The 18,488-nt window shown below is 37.9% G+C and overlaps 5 protein-coding genes across 5 annotated transcripts; 3 read left to right on the plus strand and 2 right to left on the minus strand.

Moving 5' to 3' along the window:
• The first annotated feature begins 378 nt into the window (after positions 1–378).
• LOC17876913 (low-temperature-induced 65 kDa protein) lies at positions 379–2,884 on the plus strand. The gene is made up of 5 exons (XM_006281487.2): positions 379–551; positions 634–804; positions 899–1,462; positions 1,544–2,572; positions 2,658–2,884. The coding sequence occupies exons 1-5, from the start codon at positions 482–484 to the stop codon at positions 2,726–2,728; spliced, it is 1,905 nt and encodes a 634-aa protein (XP_006281549.1). The 5' UTR covers positions 379–481; the 3' UTR covers positions 2,729–2,884.
• Positions 2,885–4,168: 1,284 nt separating this feature from the next.
• Positions 4,169–6,930, plus strand: LOC17874994 (low-temperature-induced 78 kDa protein). The gene is made up of 5 exons (XM_023779408.1): positions 4,169–4,296; positions 4,388–4,561; positions 4,665–5,171; positions 5,262–6,584; positions 6,687–6,930. Exons 1-5 carry the CDS (start codon positions 4,251–4,253, stop codon positions 6,773–6,775), a joined length of 2,139 nt encoding a protein of 712 aa, XP_023635176.1. The 5' UTR covers positions 4,169–4,250; the 3' UTR covers positions 6,776–6,930.
• Positions 6,931–9,000: 2,070 nt separating this feature from the next.
• Positions 9,001–10,667, minus strand: LOC17877137 (alkane hydroxylase MAH1). The gene has a single exon (XM_006281993.2). It carries the CDS (start codon positions 10,625–10,627, stop codon positions 9,077–9,079), a length of 1,551 nt encoding a protein of 516 aa, XP_006282055.1. The 5' UTR covers positions 10,628–10,667; the 3' UTR covers positions 9,001–9,076.
• A 1,589-nt stretch (positions 10,668–12,256) lies between these two features.
• Positions 12,257–13,875, minus strand: LOC17875970 (alkane hydroxylase MAH1). The gene has a single exon (XM_006279760.2). It carries the CDS (start codon positions 13,822–13,824, stop codon positions 12,280–12,282), a length of 1,545 nt encoding a protein of 514 aa, XP_006279822.1. The 5' UTR covers positions 13,825–13,875; the 3' UTR covers positions 12,257–12,279.
• Positions 13,876–14,621: 746 nt separating this feature from the next.
• On the plus strand, positions 14,622–17,089 carry LOC17875321. The gene is made up of 6 exons (XM_006281554.2): positions 14,622–14,687; positions 15,014–15,175; positions 15,344–15,869; positions 15,964–16,394; positions 16,689–16,838; positions 16,949–17,089. The coding sequence occupies exons 1-6, from the start codon at positions 14,622–14,624 to the stop codon at positions 17,087–17,089; spliced, it is 1,476 nt and encodes a 491-aa protein (XP_006281616.2).
• Positions 17,090–18,488: the final 1,399 nt, after the last annotated feature.

The raw sequence follows: 18,488 nt of genomic DNA on the forward strand, positions 1-18,488 counted from the left end.
CAGCACCCAGTCGGTATTTAAACTGATTTTGTTCTTCACGCCGTCTTTAAATTGAGAATGTGAACGTTGTACCGTTTAGTTATATTAAAACGACACACAGTGCAGATGTCAAATAACTACATGATGGGCCAATAAACGTGAACCGACTAATAATAATGGAGTTACATCGAGTCATCGACAGGCTATTCAAAAGATTGGTTTCGGATAAAAATATCATGCCACATAGCCACGTAGAGAGCAAAATGGCTGAGACGTGGCAGGACTAAAGAAACGCACCATACGTGTCAGAATCTTACAGAAGTAAAGCGGTACAAGCTAGAGAGAGGTGGTTCGGCCATATGTCACCTTTCTCTCTATAAACTTTATGGAGCATTGCTCTGTTTTTCTCAGAGACACGAAAAGAAAGAAAACAATACTAACACTAGAACAAATAGAATTTGAAAGATTCCACTTTGAAAAAGGAGAAACACAGTTTTGGAAAATGGAGTCGCAGATCACACGTCCTTATGGTCATGATCAAGCTGAGGATCCAATTAGAATTCACCATCCAGGTAATATATATGAGATTTAATAAAAGTTTATTGTAATTGCAGAAACTTCATTTTAATGCCTTATCTTGTGCTTCTGATACAGAGGAAGAAGAGCATCATGAGAAGGGAGCATCTAAAGTGTTGAAGAAAGTAAAGGAGAAAGCTAAGAAGATCAAGAACAGTCTTACTAAACATGGCAATGGTCATGATCAAGATGTAGAAGAAGAATATGATGAGTATGAGGAGCAAGATCCAGAAGTTCACGGTGCACCAGGTTAGTTTCTTTGTATCCTCTTCAATAGGCAGTTATGTTTTTTGTATATTAAGTATCAACGGTTTATTGATTGGTTTTTAATGTGTATGCACAGTTTATGAATCCTCTGCTGTGAGAGGTGGTGTAACGGGTAAACCTGAGTTTTTAAGTCATACCGGAGAAACTAATGTTCCGGCACCAGATGAGATCGTTCCTCCGGGGACAAAGGTTTTTCCTGTCGTGTCTTCCGAGCACACCAAACCCATTGAACCTGTATCCTTACAAGATACCTCTTACGGACATGAGGCGCCCTCTTATGGACATGAGGCGTTGTCTGATCCTGTAAGAACGACGGATACGCCTTACAGAGACGAGAGAAGAGAGGCACCAACTCATCATCCTAATCATCCTCTCGGAGTGCCCGAATCATTGGACAGAGATCAGAGCAGAGAAGCTCATTACGAGTCATTGAACACTCCTGTGTCTCTGCTTTCTGCAACAGAGGATGTGACGAGGACGTTTGCTCCTGGTGAAGATGAATATCTCGGTGGTCAACGTAAAGTAAACGTTGAGACTCCGAAAGGACTGGAGGTAGATCCGGCTGGACCAGGTGGCGGATCAGATTATCTTAGTGGTGCTTCTAATTATCAGTCCAAAGTCACTGATCCCACGAAAGAAGGTAAGAACTTTGAGTGAGTTTTAAGGTTGTGCTGTTAGGGTTTATGAATCTTTTATTCTTGTTTGTGTGTGTTTAATGTAGGAGGTGAAGCTGGAGTACCAAAGATTGTTGAGTCTCTTGGTAGAATGAAAGTGACAGACGAGTCTCCTAGTCAGAAAACAGAGCAAGGATTCGAAAGAGACTCGCCGACGAAAAGCCAAGAATTTGGTCTGAAGAACGAACCTGGAATCACCAAAGATTCGCCGGCGAGATTTGGAGGAGAATCAGGAGGTGGACTTGAGGAAAGTTTTCCGGCGAGAAATGATGATGTGAAAGTAGAGATAGGGTTGGGAAGAGACTTGCCGACGGGAACTCATGATCAGTTCTCACCGGAACTTTCACGTCCTAAAGAGAGAAGTGACTTTGAGGAGACTAGAGATGAGACGACACCGGAGACAAAACCAAGTACTTATACAGAGCAGTTGGCTTCAGCTACTACGGCCGTAACAAACAAAGCTATAGCGGCGAAGAACGCCATGGCCTCGAAGCTAGGTTACACAGGAGGAAGCGGGAGTGAGCAATACGAGAGCCCCGTAAAAGATGAAACTCCGAGATCAGCTACGGGTTACGGGCAAAAAGTGGCGGGAACTGTTGCTGAGAAGTTGACTCCGGTCTACGAAAAGGTCAAAGAAACAGGATCAACCGTGATGACGAAACTGCCCCTCTCCGGAGGTGGGAGTGGAGTGAAGGAGACGCAACAAGGGGAAGAGAAAGGTGTGTCGTCGGCTAGAGATTATCTGTCGGAGAAGCTGAAACCTGGTGAAGAAGACAAAGCTTTATCAGAAGTGATAGCTGAGAAACTTCATTTTGGTGGAGGAGGAGAAGAGAAGAAGAAGACAACGGCTACAAAGGAAGTGGAAGTGACGGTGGAGAAGATCCCTACCGAGAAGATATTGGAAGATAAAGAACACGGTGAGGCATTTGCAAAGGAAGGCAATGGAGGAGGAGGAGGTATGGTGGGAAAAGTTAAAGGAGCGGTCACTTCTTGGCTCGGTGGTTCGAAGGAGGAGGTGAAGCCGAAGTCGCCTCATTCAGTTAAAGAGTCTCCACAATCACTTGGCACCACTGTTGGTAAAAACTCTCACACGTCCTTGTTGTTTAGTTAAGATCTTGATGTTGTTGTGTGGGTTACTCAAATGTTTTCTTGCAATTGTAGGGACTATGGGCTTTTCAGATTCCAGTGGAAGTGCTGGTGGAGCTAGGGGAGTTCAAGATGCTGGGAACTAAAGATTTAGGCTTTTGCTTTTGAATGTTTTGTTTATTGTGTGTGTTTTTGTTTGATGCCCTCTTTGTCTTTTGACTTTGATGTATTTTGATCTTTATGTGAAAAAGAGATTGTGTTAATAAACTCTACTTTGCAAGTTAGCGTCAGATTTTAATTAATCAGAGCCTCAGAGGTGATACTGAGCCAAAAGACAAATCATTCGCTGCAAACCTACGCATAGTTTAATAAACCAAAACAATAAAATAATACTAAACCGACAATTCATGTTTCTATATCCAACGATGCGTTCTTTTTAGTCTTTCTTTATCGGACTGTTCATTTTCATTCGGATTAAGAAAAACTTATAATAGTAAATGTGGATTATCGGTTTAGTATGGTTTAAAATAGTTAATAGAAAATGTGCTTCAGTTATACAGATTACAGAAGATGAGATGGTCCTCTGTTTCTATGCTTCATGACTTTTTTTTTTTCTCATGACAGTTTAACTTTTAGTGTTTTTTTCTTGCGGATACTCAATTTTTTATTTGTTAGTTAATTATTTGAGTAGCAACATACATATTACAACACTCTTCTATTACTTTGATACTTTCATGGTTGTTGTTGTAATATAATAACTAGATTCTAATCCGTAATTTTTTTAATATCTAAACTTTTTCTACTATACCTGAATTTGTTTAAAAATTAATAAAACTGTATAATATCAAATTTAGTTAGGTTAAGTTTCCTGTTCATTCATTATTAGAAACATATAGTTCAATATATAGATTTTTAACTATGGTAAAAAATAATCTATCTGATATGTGACATTGCATATATACAAAAAAAATTTGTACAGATGTCAAACTTCCCGTCTCTCATTAAGCTAAAGTTTTCAAAAATAATTTTCAATTTTAATAAAGTAATTTAATGCATATTAACTGTTAGAGCATTAAAGTTTGCTAAGAACTTTTGCAAAAAATATTATATTAGAAAAGTAACAAAAATACTCGTCTAACTCTTGAGAACGATCTGTCATTTTCCTGATATGAAAACAGCATGCAGTTGCTATCTCAAATAGTTTTCTTACTTTGCAATTAGTCCAATTACGAATGCGGACGACGTGGCATTTGTTAACCGCCCCAAACTTGTAAAACGTAAAATAACCACATGATGGGCCAGCCAATACACTTGGACCAACTACTATTAATAGAAACTTACGTACATTTTAAAGCCTTTCTCTTTACGATATTATAATAAAAAGATCATTACCGACATCAGTTCGAGAAAAAAGATCATACCGACATGAGTTCGAAAAAGAAAAAAAGATCAAGCCGACATAGACACGTGTTAGAGAGCCAAAGACTTTGACGTGGCACCATGAATCAGACGCTTCGTACGTGTCCACTGCTCTCTCTCAGTGCGTCTATAAACTTTACTGGAACCATTTCTGTTTCACTCAAAAGATATGCAAACTAGAAGACAATCTACAGGAGGAGGAATAAAGAGTTTGATTACTTCACTTGGAAAGAAAAAAATCTTTGGAAAATGGATCAAACAGAGGAACCACTCAAAACACAACAGCAGCACCCAGGTTTATATTTATTTTATTATTCCAGAAACTTAGGTTTGTTAATCTATATGTGACATTCTTTTTAATTTTGCTTGTGATTTGTGTAATACAGAAGAAGTTGAACATCATGAGAATGGTGCGTCTAAGATGTTTAGGAAAGTGAAGGCAAAAGCTAAGAAGTTCAAGAACAGTCTTACTAATCATGGAAGCCATGAGCATGATCAAGATGTGGTTGAAGAAGACGATGATGATGATGAGCTTGAAACAGGAGTGAACAGTTCAACAGGTTTGTTTACTTTCTTTTGTATATACGTTGAATCTAAAACTAGTGCTTATGTTTTTTTTTTTTTTTTTGGGTAACATTAACGATTTTGTATTTGTTTATGCAGCTGTAACAGGTAAACCTGAGACTCTGAATCATTATCCTAGAGAAACTAATGTTCCGGCACCGGAGGAGATTGTTCCACCAGGAACAAAAGTTTTCCCAGTCGTGTCTTCTGATTACTCCAAACCCGTTGAGCCTGTACCAATACATGATTCCTCTTACGGACACGAGGCATTGTTTCATCATCCAAGAACGACGGATACGTCGGACAAGGAAGAGACCAGAGATGTACCGACTCGCAATCCTCTGTCTGAACTATCTGATAGAGATGAGAGCAGAGAGGCTCATCATGAGTCATTGAACACGCCTGTGTCTCTGCTTTCTGAAACAGAGGATGTTCCGAGGACGTTTGCTCCAACTGGTGAAGATGATCATCTCGATGGTCAACGGAAAGTCAACTTTGAGACTCCTATTAAGCTTGAGGATGATCCTGCTGTTCCAGTAGGAGGGTCAGATTATCTTAGTGGTGTATCCAACTACCAATCCAAAGTTACTGATCCCACCAAAGAAGGTTAGAACTTTTGAGTATGAGATTTAGGATTGTGTGTTCTTTAGGGTTTATGAATGTGTAATAACTCTGTTCTCTTTGTGTTTGATCTAGGAAGTGGAGAAGCTGGAGTACCAGAGATTGCCGAGTCTCTTGGTCTGATGAAAGTGACTGATGAGTCTCTTGACCAGAAACCAGGACATGGATTTGAAAGAGACTTGTCGACGAGAAGCAAAGAGTTCAAAGAGTTTGATCAGGACTTCGACTCTGTTCTCGGTAAGGATTCGCCATCGAAATTCGCAGGTGAATCAGAAGCTGAGCTTGCAAAAGATTCCTCGACGAGAAGCCATGATTTTGATATGAAGACTGAATCTGGTTTGGACGAGAGTTCTCCGTCAAGAAGCCATGAATTTGATCTCAAGACTGAGTCTGGAGTCAATAAGACTTCTCTAATGGGTTTTGGAAGTGGATCAGGAGCTGAGCTGGGGAGAGAATTTGATCAGAAGATCGATTCTGGAAGAAACGAGTATTCTCCGGACTCTGACACCGGATTAGGAGCTCCGTTGGGTGGAAATTTTCCGGTGAAAAGCCATGAATTAGACGTGAAGGAAGAGTTTGGGACTGACAAGGATACACCGACGGGATTTGACGGGGAGCCAGATTTTCTGGCTCAGGGAAGACCTGGTTACGGGGAGTCAGAAGAGAGAGACTTTCCGGTGAGAAGTGATGATGTGAAAGTAGAGACTGAGTTGGGAAGAGACTTGTCGACGGAGACTCATGATGGATTCTCACAGGAACTTTCTCATCCAATAGAGAGAGATGAGTTTGAAGAGTCAAGATATGGTTTTGAGGAGACGAGAGATGAGAAGACAGAGGAGACAAAGCCTAAGACTTACACAGAGCAGTTTGCTTCAATGCTAGGTTACTCCGGAGGAAGCCCCGTGGGAGATAAAACTCAAGTGGCGGGAACTGTTGATGATGAGAAGTTGACTCAGGTCAACGAGAAGGATCAAGAAAGAGAGTCTGCCGTGGCGAGTAAGTTACCTCTATCTGGAGGTGAAAGTGGCGTGGTGGAGACGGAACAAGGAGAAGAGAAAGGTCTTGTGTCCGGTAGGGATTATCTCGCGGAGAAACTGACACCTGGAGAAGAAGACAAGGCTTTGTCTGAGGTTATCGCTGAGAAACTTAAGATTGAAGGAGGAGGAGAAGAGAAGAAGGAAACTACGACCAAGGAGGTTGACGTGACGGTGGAGAAGATCCCTACAGAGAAGGTATCCGAGGAAGGAGAACACGATGAGGCGGTTGGAGAGGAAGTGAAAGGAGGAGGAATGGTTGGGATGATTAAAGGATGGTTCGGTGGTGGTGCGACTGAGGAGGTGAAGCCAAAATCGCCACATTCCACTGAAGAGTCTCCACAATCACTTGGCACCACCGTTGGTACGTAAAATTCATCACTCGTCCTAATTATGAGTTTAATCTAAGATTTTGGTGTTGTTTCTTGTATTGTGATTTACTCAGAATGTCTTGTTGCAATGATAGGGACTAAGGGATTTCCAGATTCCAGTGAAAGTGAACTAGGAGAGACTGGCGTTGGTGGCGGAGTTGTGCCGGTGCAGAAGGGACTTTAAGAATATGAGAACTGAGATTTGGGTTTATTTACTTTTGAATGTTTCTGTGTTTTATTTGATGTCTTTTGTTTCGACTTTGATGTATTATTATGATATAATCCTTGTATGTGTGGAAAGGAAATTTGGTTAATAAATTTGGTTAACTCTTAAGATGATTCAAGGTGGTTAAGGTGATTTAAGATAGTAAAGATACAAATTTGACATAACCAATTTGCATCACTACACTATTTGTCAGTGCTTCATTAACTCTGATAAATTTTTATTATGATGTAATAGAAAGTTAACTTGTATTGTAAGATAGAGTTTTTGTCTCGTTGAATTAAATGCCAAAATAGGACAACATATAGTCATATATGATGCATGTATTAAGCAAATTGCAAAAGAAAATATATCTCCATTCATTAAATTTTTTTTTTTATTACTATAGATGTTACAACTGGTCAGCTGACAAGAGTATATAATGTTGCTATAGATGTTTTGATCTTTCTCTCTCTCTCCAATGGAGAACGACGAACTTCCACTTCCAATTCAACTGCGTAAGTTCTTTAGAACTTTTATTTCTTCGTTTCGTATGGATCCTGGTTCATTTTCATAGAGTTTCTGGTTTGTTTTCATTCGTCGTTTCCTTCAGTTTGTGCCGGAGACAATCCTTTACTTCCTCGAGACTTGGTTCGCATTCGTTCTGCTAAGGTTGAGTCCATCAACCAGTTGGCTGGCTACAATAGAGAGGTATATTTTCTTTTTCTTTATACCTAGTTCTTCACTTTCTATATGCTTGCTCGTTTAATATGACGATCTAGTAGTGCTCTTTTCATTGAACCAGACTCTCGCTACGGTGTTAGGACTTCGTGAGGGTAGTGGTTTGTTCAAGAAAATCCGCAGATTAGTTATGACATGGCCCATGGGTTAGTTAAAAATTTTCAATCTTATGCTGACTTTGCTCTTGTTAGATCTTTGTGTCTATTACATCAATTTGGTTATTGTGCAGATGACGACAAAGCAACATGCTGACAACTTCATCTTGACTTGTGAGAAAATACTTGAAGTTATGGTGGCTCTACCAAATTGTTCTGAATCTTTGCTTTCTAAGTATAGAGACTTTAAGGCATGTTTCAAGAAATACTACACGCTCCCTCCCTGAGCTAATGGAGTTTATGAGTGATCGTCATGACACTCCAACTCTGACTACCCAACGTCAGTATTTCGAATTTCGTAGTTGTATCCCGGAATCTGAATGTGACGCATACGATGTAATTGCCACGGAGTTTTCTCGACGGCGTACTGAAGAGAGAGTTGAGAGAGAGCAGCAAGAAGTTAGTAATGCTCAAGTTGGAAACCTCGATGCCGTGGATGAGGGAGGGATAGAAGAGGTACCTCAGGAAGAGCCAATGCTAGCTAGTGCAACAAGATAATAATCCTGTTGTGGAAAATGAGATACGTCAAAATGAAATGGTTTTTAAATGCTTAGGCGCATCCATATTATGATTTCGAAAATGTGATTGATTCTGATGATGAAATGGATAAGTCGGCTTTGGACACCAATGAAGAACGACCAATCTTGGAAATAGCTAAAAAGAAGAATCTTGAAATGAAGTTTTTTTACACTTGTTGTGATTGTACATTATTTGCAAAAAGGACAATATGTTCCGATGAATGTATGTCTTCTTGAGATAAACTAGACAGTATGAAGTGGTGGTTGATGGCAGTTTGAAGTATTTATTGCAATTGTTTTCGAGTGCTATAAACTGATAAAGGTCTTTTCTTTCTCAAATGGTTGAAGAAGCAGCTTCATCATTCTCAAATGGCACAAAAATAAAAACATAACACAATAAAACTACCCCTAGGTAACAGCATTTTCTGAATGCATGATTCGTTCCAAGGTCTGTCACAGGGCATTTCAAGTAATAAAGCGTAAATTTTTTATCTATCCTGTCAACCAAATAGTTTCATCATTCATTCATGATCATCTAGATATGTTAACATGATCTTCCCATATTTCATCACCGATATGGTTAAAACATTTTAACATATGCATGATCATCCCTCTCTACAAAGATTGATTTTCTAGAACTTTTTCTTCTATCACAAAGATTGATCATCATTCATGATTTTTTTTTTTACCATATTTAATGCTTTTTAATTTATTGAAAAGACAAGTTTGAGAAAAAGAACCAATAAAAATGTACATGAAAGAAATATAAAGCAAAAGTAATGATACATCATTTTATTGTTTCTTAATCTTGGTGAAAAACTTAGAAAATCTATCTTTGTGATACATAGGGAGTATGTATCTTAGAAAATCTATCTCTTGTTAATTGTAACTTTAAGTCCATGCTTCATTCTAAGAATTATATTAGCATATGGTTGGATCTTCTGCCCTTTAGCAACCTTAATGTCGTAGTTTTGTAATATCTCCACCACCACAATCTTCATTAGAATCATAGCTATTTGTTTACCTAGACAATTTCTCGGGCCGGCATTGAATGCTAAGAACTTGAATGCAGGTACATGTCTCAACGCTCCAGTCTCTGAAATCCATCTCTCTGGCTTGAACTCTAATGCATCTTCTCCCCATATGGTTCTCATCTTACCCACCGCATAAATGAAGATCAAAATCTTCGAGTTTGCTTCCACTTTATGGCCACTTGGAAGCACATCTGTTTTTACAGGAGACACACGCTCGATAGGAACTGGAGGGTAAAGCCTCATTGTTTCAAACAATGCGCTATGCAAATACACTAACTTGTTCAAGCACTCCATTGGATCATTAGACGAACTTTCTTGGCCACTACTACCTCTTGGTAGAATTGTGTCAATCTCTTGGCGAATCTTGGTCACCACTCTAGGGTTTTCGGACAAAAGCCAGAAGAACCAAGTAAGAGCAGATGCAGTGGTATCTCTCCCAGCTAATAAGAAACCTACGATAGTGTCTCTTAGGAATTTATCATTGATAGGATTCAAGAGTTGGTACTTGGTTGTATCAAGCTTTATGTGAGATGCCAAAATATCTTCATTTTCTCCATCAACATGATCTTGGTTATTTTCTTGTGATTTCTTTATCTCTTCTCTCTTGGCTGATATGTACTCCGCACACACTCGATCAAAAATGGCACCACCTTCTGTCATTTTCTTCTCTATCCCAAATCCGATCCATTTTTGTAGCTTCCACAAGAATATAGGTTTAGCATGCCTATATATAAGTCCTTCTCCTATATTGTTGAGAGCTGTAGCGGACTCATTCTCTGGCATTTCAATGGAGAGAGATCTTGGATCATCACATCCAGTTGTGGTAACTATAGTTGTATCGTATGCAAGCCTCCAGAACACATCTTGCAAGTCAACAGTCGTGCCTTCCTCTGCGACATGATCAAGAACCGGAACAAGGCCGTCCTTGATTTTACTTCTCGTGGTACTTATTGACAATGTTTGATACCCGTGATGGTGGATTATGCTCTGAGTAGCTTTCCTCAGTTTCTTCCATGCCTCCGAGTCCTTTGCGAGTAACGAATCTTCAAAGGCGTCAAAGGTTTCTCTAAAGTCTGAACCTCTAGTGAAATTTGAGAAGTTTGAGTTTAGTAGGTGGTGAATGTTAGCTGGATCAACAGTGAGCAGCATATCCATTCCCGCGAACCACGGTCCCTTGAATGGGAATGTTAGCCCATTGATTTCAAGAAGCTCCACAGCGAAGTCATAGAGACGATGGAGCACGAACAAAAGACCTGGTATCATCCCCAACACTGGCCAGCTAATAGTAATTAACCTGTGAAGAGGTTTCTTGAAGAGGAAGCGAAGGAGGATGAGAAAGTAAATGATGGCCGCTATGGAAACTCCAATCACGCTAGTTGAAGACATAATAGAAAGAGGTTGATTCGAAAAGATAAGCAATGTTGTGATGGGTTATTTGAGTGGTCATACGTAAGAGGTTTATATAAAAACTACAAAGCAAAGATGCATAGTTCAGTAAACAGTTAATATACGTACACAATACCATTTATTGTATCATATGTACAGTTCGGTAAGAGATATATATGAAACATAGTGTTAAATAGTACAAAGTTGAGATATTTTTATCTGACAGCAAACATATTCGTTTATATATATATATAGAATCCAACTGGTGTAGGCCTCAAAACATATTCGTTTATATAAAATCCAACAGGTGCAGGCCATAAAATAGATGAGACGAAAAAATTGGATGAAGCAAATTTCTTAGGGATCCACCATTCTATTAAATGGGAACCACAAAATCGACAAGACCAAATTCTTAGGGATCCACCATTTCATTATGTTAGACAATAATTCAAGAAAAAAGAGACTGTTTGCAAAATTTTTGAGATATTTTTAAATTGAAATAAATAAAGTATGTCATCAATGGTTTTGAATGTTAGTTAGTTCCACTGCAAATTTTTTTTTGCAAAAGTAGAGATTTAAATAATTTGAATTCACAATCTAATCGTCTCACTAAGCATGCAGCTCATAAGGTTAAGGATGTGTAAGGATATGTGAACATGTTTTGAAAAAATATTATGTCTATATTGGAAAATAGTTAAAATTATACGGGTTTGATTTGGGAATATTGTTATTTTGGAATCCAACTGGTAAAGACATGTACGTACACCATCATAATATGTTGGTGTCGGCACCAACTACTTTGTACTAATTAACGACACAAATGAATATTTGTGAACGAATTATAATTTGCAAAATTGCAAAAATTAGAGATTAAAATAATTTGCATACACAATCTAATCTTCTCAGTGATGTGTAAAGATATGTGAACAAGTTTTTCTAAAATATGTTTATATTGGAAAATAGTTAAGATTTTATGGGTTTAATTTTGGAATATGGATATTTTGAAATACTAGGTCTGTTAACTATCATCAAATCCAACTGGTATAGGCGTACAGTACCATCACACTATGTTGGTGTCGGCACCAATAAGTACTAATTAGCCACACAAATGGATGAGAAGATGAATTTGTAACGATTTCTAAATGGTCCATCATTTTTCTTAGATCATTTTTAAGTAACATATCATTCGATAGTTATTGTCATTGATGTTGGATTCAGCTAATCCAGTCTAGTCTAACCTGAACAGCCATTACCATTAGCCAATACTATGGCATGTTAAATGGATCGGATCAGATTTTTGGCCGGCAAATACCCACCCCACATGGCCAGGGGGACTTCATTATAAAACCCGTATCTGGCCCGCATAATTTTTCGTGATATATAACACAAAGAGGTTGTATTAATAAGTGTAGCTAGCTAGTAAGTATGCATTAAACGTGTTATATACTTTTTTTTATTAGGTCATATGTGTATCATTAATTCATTATGTGTGTTTACGCTCGATAACATGAGTTCAAGTTGAAGCATATATAATTTCGGTCATTATTAAAAATTCCTAGGCTATGGTTTCGGAAAAGTAGATCTTAGAGCAAACTTAGTATTCATAATTTTAAAGTTGAACATTTTTTATTTATTAAAGATTTTTTTTTTCCTCATCTCTTACTAATTGAAACCTTAAGTCCATGCTTCATTCTAAGAATTACATTAGTATCTGGTTGAGTCTTCTGCTCTTTAGCAACCTTAATATCATAGTTTTGTAATATCTCTACCACCACAGTCTTCATTTGGATCATAGCTATTTGTTTACCTAGACAACTTCTCGGGCCGCCATTGAATGCTAGGAACTTGAAGGTAGGTACATGTCTCAACGTTCCGGTCTCTGAAATCCATCTCTCTGGCTTGAATTCTAATGCATCTTCTCCCCATATGGCTCTCATTCTACCCAACGCGTATAAAAAGATAAAAATCTTCGAGTTTTCTTCGACTTTATGGCCACTTGGAAGTAAATCTGATTTTAAAGGAGACACAAGCTCGATAGGGACCGGTGGATAAAGCCTCAATGTTTCACACAATGCGCCATGTAAATACAGTAACTTGTTCAAGAACTCCATTGAATCATAAGAAGGCCTTTCTTGGCCACTACTACCTCTTGGTAGAATTGTGTCAATCTCTTGGCGAATCTTGGTCACCACTCTAGGGTTTTCGGACAAAAGCCAGAAGAACCAAGTGAGAGCAGCGGCAGTTGTATCTCTCCCAGCAATCATGAAAAATACGACTGTGTCTCTAAGGAATTTATCATTAATAGGATTCAAGAGTTGGTGCTTTGTCATATCAAGCTTTATGAAAGATGTCAAAATATCTTCACTCTCTCCCTCAAAATGGTCTTGATTAATCCCTTGTGATCTTTTTATCTCTTCCCTCTTTGTTGATATGTATTTCGCACACACTCGATCGAAAATGACCCCAGCTTCTGTCATTTTCTTCTCGATTCCAACTCCTAACCAGTTTTGTAGCTTCCACAAGAATCTAGGTTTAGCATGCCTATATATAAGCCCTTCTCCTATATTGTCGAGAGCTTTGGCGAACTCAATCTCTGGCATTTCAATGGAGAGAGATCTTGGATCGTCACATCCAGTTGTGGTAACTATAGTTGTATCGTATGCAAGCCTCCAGAACACATCTTGCAAGTCAACAGTGGTGCCTTCCTCTGCGAAATGATCAAGAACAGGAACAAGGTCGTCCTTGATTTTACTTCTCGTGGTACTCATCGACAATCTTTGATATCCTTGATGGTGGAGAATGGCCTTAGTAGCTTTCCTCAGATTCTTCCATTCCTCCGAGTCTGCTGTGAGTATCGAATCTCCGAAGAGATCAAAGATTTCTTTAAAGTCGGAACCTCTAGTGAAGTTTGAGAAGTTTGAGTTCAATAGGTAGTGAACATTAGCCGGATCAACTGTGAACAGCATATCCATTCCAGCGAAGCACAGTCCTTGGAATGGAAATGTTAAGTCAGTGTTTTCAAGAAGCTCCACGACGAAGTCTTGGATACGGTGGATCACCAGGAATATGCCCGGCAGCATCCCCAAAACCGGCCAGTTTCTAAGGAACCGATCATGAGGTTTCTTGAAGAGGAGGCAATGGAGGATAAGAAAGCAAAGGATGGCTATGAATACTTCAATCACGCTAATTGAATACATAATAGAAGAAGGAGGTTGATTCGAAAAGATAAGAAATGTTTTCTATCAAAAATGTTATAAATGTTATGTTGTGATGGGTTCTTTGAGTGCAGGAAGAGCTAGGTTTATATAAACACTACCATTTATGAGCATCTGTGTCGGTAAGAGATTATGGCCCGACCTAGGCTAATTAATTTCTGCATGTTTTTTCCGTTTGCATGTGACGAACTTGTGACTGATTTCTAAATGGTCCATCATTTCATTAAGTCTTGGTCCATATTAAAGTTACGTTTAACCATTATCTTAGATCTCACAATGATTCGAAGTGTGTACATATCAAATTACCAAATATCACTAGTCGCAATCAGTTACTACAATGTAATGAAGGAGAAAACTAGAGGTTGTTCAATGACATGCTATATTTGGTAAAGAAGAATAAAATATGTACGTAAGACAAATATTTCTGAATATAATTGACATTGTCTAACTTTCTAATCGATATATCTTACCATGATACGTGTGTATATAAAGTCACATTTGTCACTTTATAATAGGAAGCGAACAAAAACAAAAACAAAAATATCAACAAGGGAACTGTATCATGGGCTTTAAATGGGTACTTAAGCCCAATAACAGAGCGAAGACGTTGATGACAGTTACCAGAATTTGCAAGTGTTTGTTGAAGAGGGAAGACTATAAAAGCATATGTGATCGAGAGCGCCATTTTTTTTTTTTTTCTTTCTCCTTTCTCAGTTTCTCTAATAGGAAGTGTTTTTTTTTACCGGCGGCGATTGGTAGGAGGAATAGGGTTCTGGAAGATGAAGATAGTTGTCGAAACTTTGAAGGGAACTTGCTTCGAGATCGACGTTGAACTGGATGATTCGGTATGTTATGTACAAATCTTCATCTATCTGTTTCTTACAAAACACTCGAATGTTATAATCTAAGCAAATAGTTTCGTTAGATTTCTTGTTCATTACGGTACGCGTGTGTTCACAGATTCTTTGATATGGCCGTGATTAGGGTCTTCTCTGTTTTTGGTCGATATCTAGCGACAATGTTCAGAAAAAGGGCTGTAGTCACTGTGTGTTATTTATTTCAATGGTATTACTGTTTTATGTAGACAAAATGTATAATGGTAGAATCTTAAAATTGATGATTTCGTTTCTTAATGCTTTGGAGTCATGAATCTCTTTTGTATTTGTCTCAGGTTACTAACGTGAAGAAGAAGATAGAGAATGTGGTAGGAGCTAGTACATATCCTGTTTCACAACAAATACTTACACATAAAGGGAAAGTGCTAAGAGATGAAACAACAATGGAGGCGAACAAAGTTTTCGAGAAAAGTGTTATTGCCATTATGATGACCGAGGTGCGTTTGGGTTTAGTAATGGATCATGTTGGAGGTTTAGGGTTTATAGAAGGCTAGACGTACGGTTTTACAACGTCTGAATAAAAAAGAGTAAGTAGTTTGGTAATAGTCTAATATTGTTTGGCATGGTGTTTCAATTAATACCAATCTTTGCAACTTTTGGTGCAGCCATCTTCTCTTGAAGACGACCAGGGTGAAGATCCATACAATGATCCATTCGATGGGTTCGGGCAGTTTATGGAAGAAGACTTCTCAAATTTCATGGCAGACCCTAATCCTAATTTGATGGACATGTCATTTCTCGAAAACTCGCTTCCTCCGGTCTTTTCTACATTACCTATAGTTGATGTTGACGAAACAAAGTTGGAGCACGAACATGAACTTTCAATCGCTGATTATGACACTGCCAACAACGACTTTTCTTTTGCGGAAGGTGGATATACCATATCTTGGGACATGTTCGAACCGTCAAATGGTGATCATCTTAACGATAACATCATAGGAGAGATTGGTAATAACAATGTTGGTGAAATTACAAGACCTGAAGAGAGCACACGAGTTTTCGATGATGCCAATGGTCCAGACTTTGAAAATGGTGGTACATCAACAATGCATGTCCTAGGACCGACAATTTCTGATGAAATGCTCGTATGCACTTGTTGCAAAATGCTTCGAGAATTAGTCCATTTCAAGGGTATAAATTTCATATCATTAATATTTTGGATTTATTGAAATGTATTTAATTTGGTTGCAATATTGATTGGTTACATTCTATGATTATTATATAGAGGGTGAAATGAACACACTGGAAATTTTTGGAGAGATTGGTTTCTTCTGCCATGCGATTTCCATGACTCAACGGTTTGATTCTGATTCTACGGAACGTCAATCTCAAACATTTCATCTGAAGGATTTAACGATGGAGGAAGTAAAGAGATTTATAGAAGATTATTGTTCTCAGAGAGTAGCAAATGGTTTATCACTTGTGCAAGACACTAATGCTGCTTTCTATCAAGCAATGAGTGCTAACTCCATCTTTAACCAGTTGCCACCTATGTTGACATTACCATCATACACTGATGTCCCAGTGTCAATGGTTTGGTCTGATGAAGCTCTAGATGTTACACCCGTGCCACTACATGCTGTACCGAGAGAAGAACCCACCACCAGTGGCGTGCGGAAAGAAAGGAAAAGGCGTAAAACACCTCTCGCAACACAGGTTTTGTCACTAACTTTCTCAATTTACAAGTCAATTACAACATATATATATATCTGTTAGTGCTAGAGTTAGCTTTAGATTTGAGTCATGTTACTTACAAGACAAGGAAAATTAAGTATTAACTACTAGCATTCCGAACAGAAAAATGATATAGAGTTTAGTATTAGGGTTAACATTTATATTATGGTTATTGTTATACAAGAATCTTTTTATTGGTTTTATCAGATAGAGAGGTGACTAATCTTCGGTTTTTTTTTTGTGGTTAATTTTCTATGTTACCGAGGACAAGAACAGAGAGAAAGGACTAAAAAACTGACATTGAAGGATATTACAATGCTTTTTCATCTCCCTATTGAAACAGCGGCGAAGCAGATGAATATTTGTCCGACAGTCTTAAAAAAGATTTGTCGGAAAGGAAGTCTAATGCGGTGGCCTCACCGTAAGGTAACTGAATCAACTCATTACTATAAACAACTTTTCACTTTTTAATTTTCTTTTGTTTGTAGCTATCTTTATATATAGTTTAACAAGATCTTTTGAATCGGGACTTGTAGATAAAAAGCCTCCAGACGAAAATAATGTCACTGAAGAAGTTACACACAGCAGCAAAAGATGATGAAGTGAATGTGGAGATTGAGCGACTTCAGAGACGAATCGATAAGATTTGTAGCGATGCACTCAAAAATATGAAATGAGATTTTTTTTCGTACAAAATTTGAGATGTGTTTCATTTAAGATATTTTAAAGACTTTTTGTTAGAACTTTTAGCTGCATTTGCATAGATAGAAGAGTCAATTACATGTAGACATACTTTTGGCAAAACAAATGTCATCGAGACCTACTTTTGGCTAGTGGTATACTTTTCTTCTATTTTTTCAAAGAAGGACATATTCTGTTAGACATTTTTGCCCTCATGTTAACTAGTTATATTTGAGCCAAACAATTACGATTGTTTTGAGGTACTGTTTTACCAAATGTCATCCAGACCTACTTTTGGCTAGTGATATCGTTTTATATCTTTTTTCTTTCTTCTCTCTATCTTTTTTCGTTTGTTTTCTCTTTCTATCTACAAAAAAAAATTTGTAAGATCTTGGTTCACCATCTCCAGATTAATTCATATGTTTGATCCTAATTTTTTATAAACAAGGATAAATAATACCATAGCAAGAACGACCTTATTGCTATTTATGTTTGATTTAACGAGCTATGTTCTGGTGTGGCGTGACTATCGTGGTGATGTCACCGCTGCTCAAGCTGAGCGTTTCTTCACCATTCATCAAAAAAGTATTTTACTCTTCCGATCTTTGATTTCTAGATGTGCGATTCAGTGTTTATTAGGTGAATTTCAGTTTAGGTTGAAGAAATGTTGAGAGATGGAAGAAGTATGGGTATTGCAAAAAGGAAGTGATATGGCGGTGCACGGCGGAGCTCATGGTTTCTCTTTTTGGACAATAAGGTTTTCGTTCTTGATTCATCCCACATGTTTCCTTGATCTCATGAAGATGACCACATAAATGACATTGCTTGGACAATTATTAATCAAAAACTACGCCTTGGTTGATAACTTTTTGGGAGCTGGTTATATTTGGTGAAATTAGAGTCTTGCACCTCATCCACATGATCGCATCCATAGCACTACGTCCACTGATGTAAGCAATGAGTTGACTAGTGCGCTCGAAAAAGATGAGCCCCTTGGCCATCCATATGTTTGCATCCATCTGACTTTTTACTGTTGATTCCACAAAGATCTTACTATATGGTCATTTAGCTTGTGGACATACAAAGTAGATGGGAATGGTCATTGTGTGGTTTCTAATGTTAAAGGGATTTAATATCTCATTATCTTGTATCATGGTATGTCAATGTTGTGTCCATAACACAGTTTACGTAATAATTTTTTTGAGATAGTTTTTAACCTTAAAACACACACATATGAATACTCATAAACAAACGACGATTGTTCCAGAATTATTCAATGGCATATATTTTAATTGATCATATTCACGTTTCCGAGTATTCTCTAGCTCTCTCACAACTTCTATTTTCCACATTATATTTCTTATACTTGGAGAATTCCACATTGCTTAGAAGAAT

Source organism: Capsella rubella, unplaced genomic scaffold (genome assembly GCF_000375325.1).
Source record: "Capsella rubella cultivar Monte Gargano unplaced genomic scaffold, Caprub1_0 scaffold_8, whole genome shotgun sequence".
Classification (NCBI taxonomy): Eukaryota; Viridiplantae; Streptophyta; class Magnoliopsida; order Brassicales; family Brassicaceae; genus Capsella; species Capsella rubella.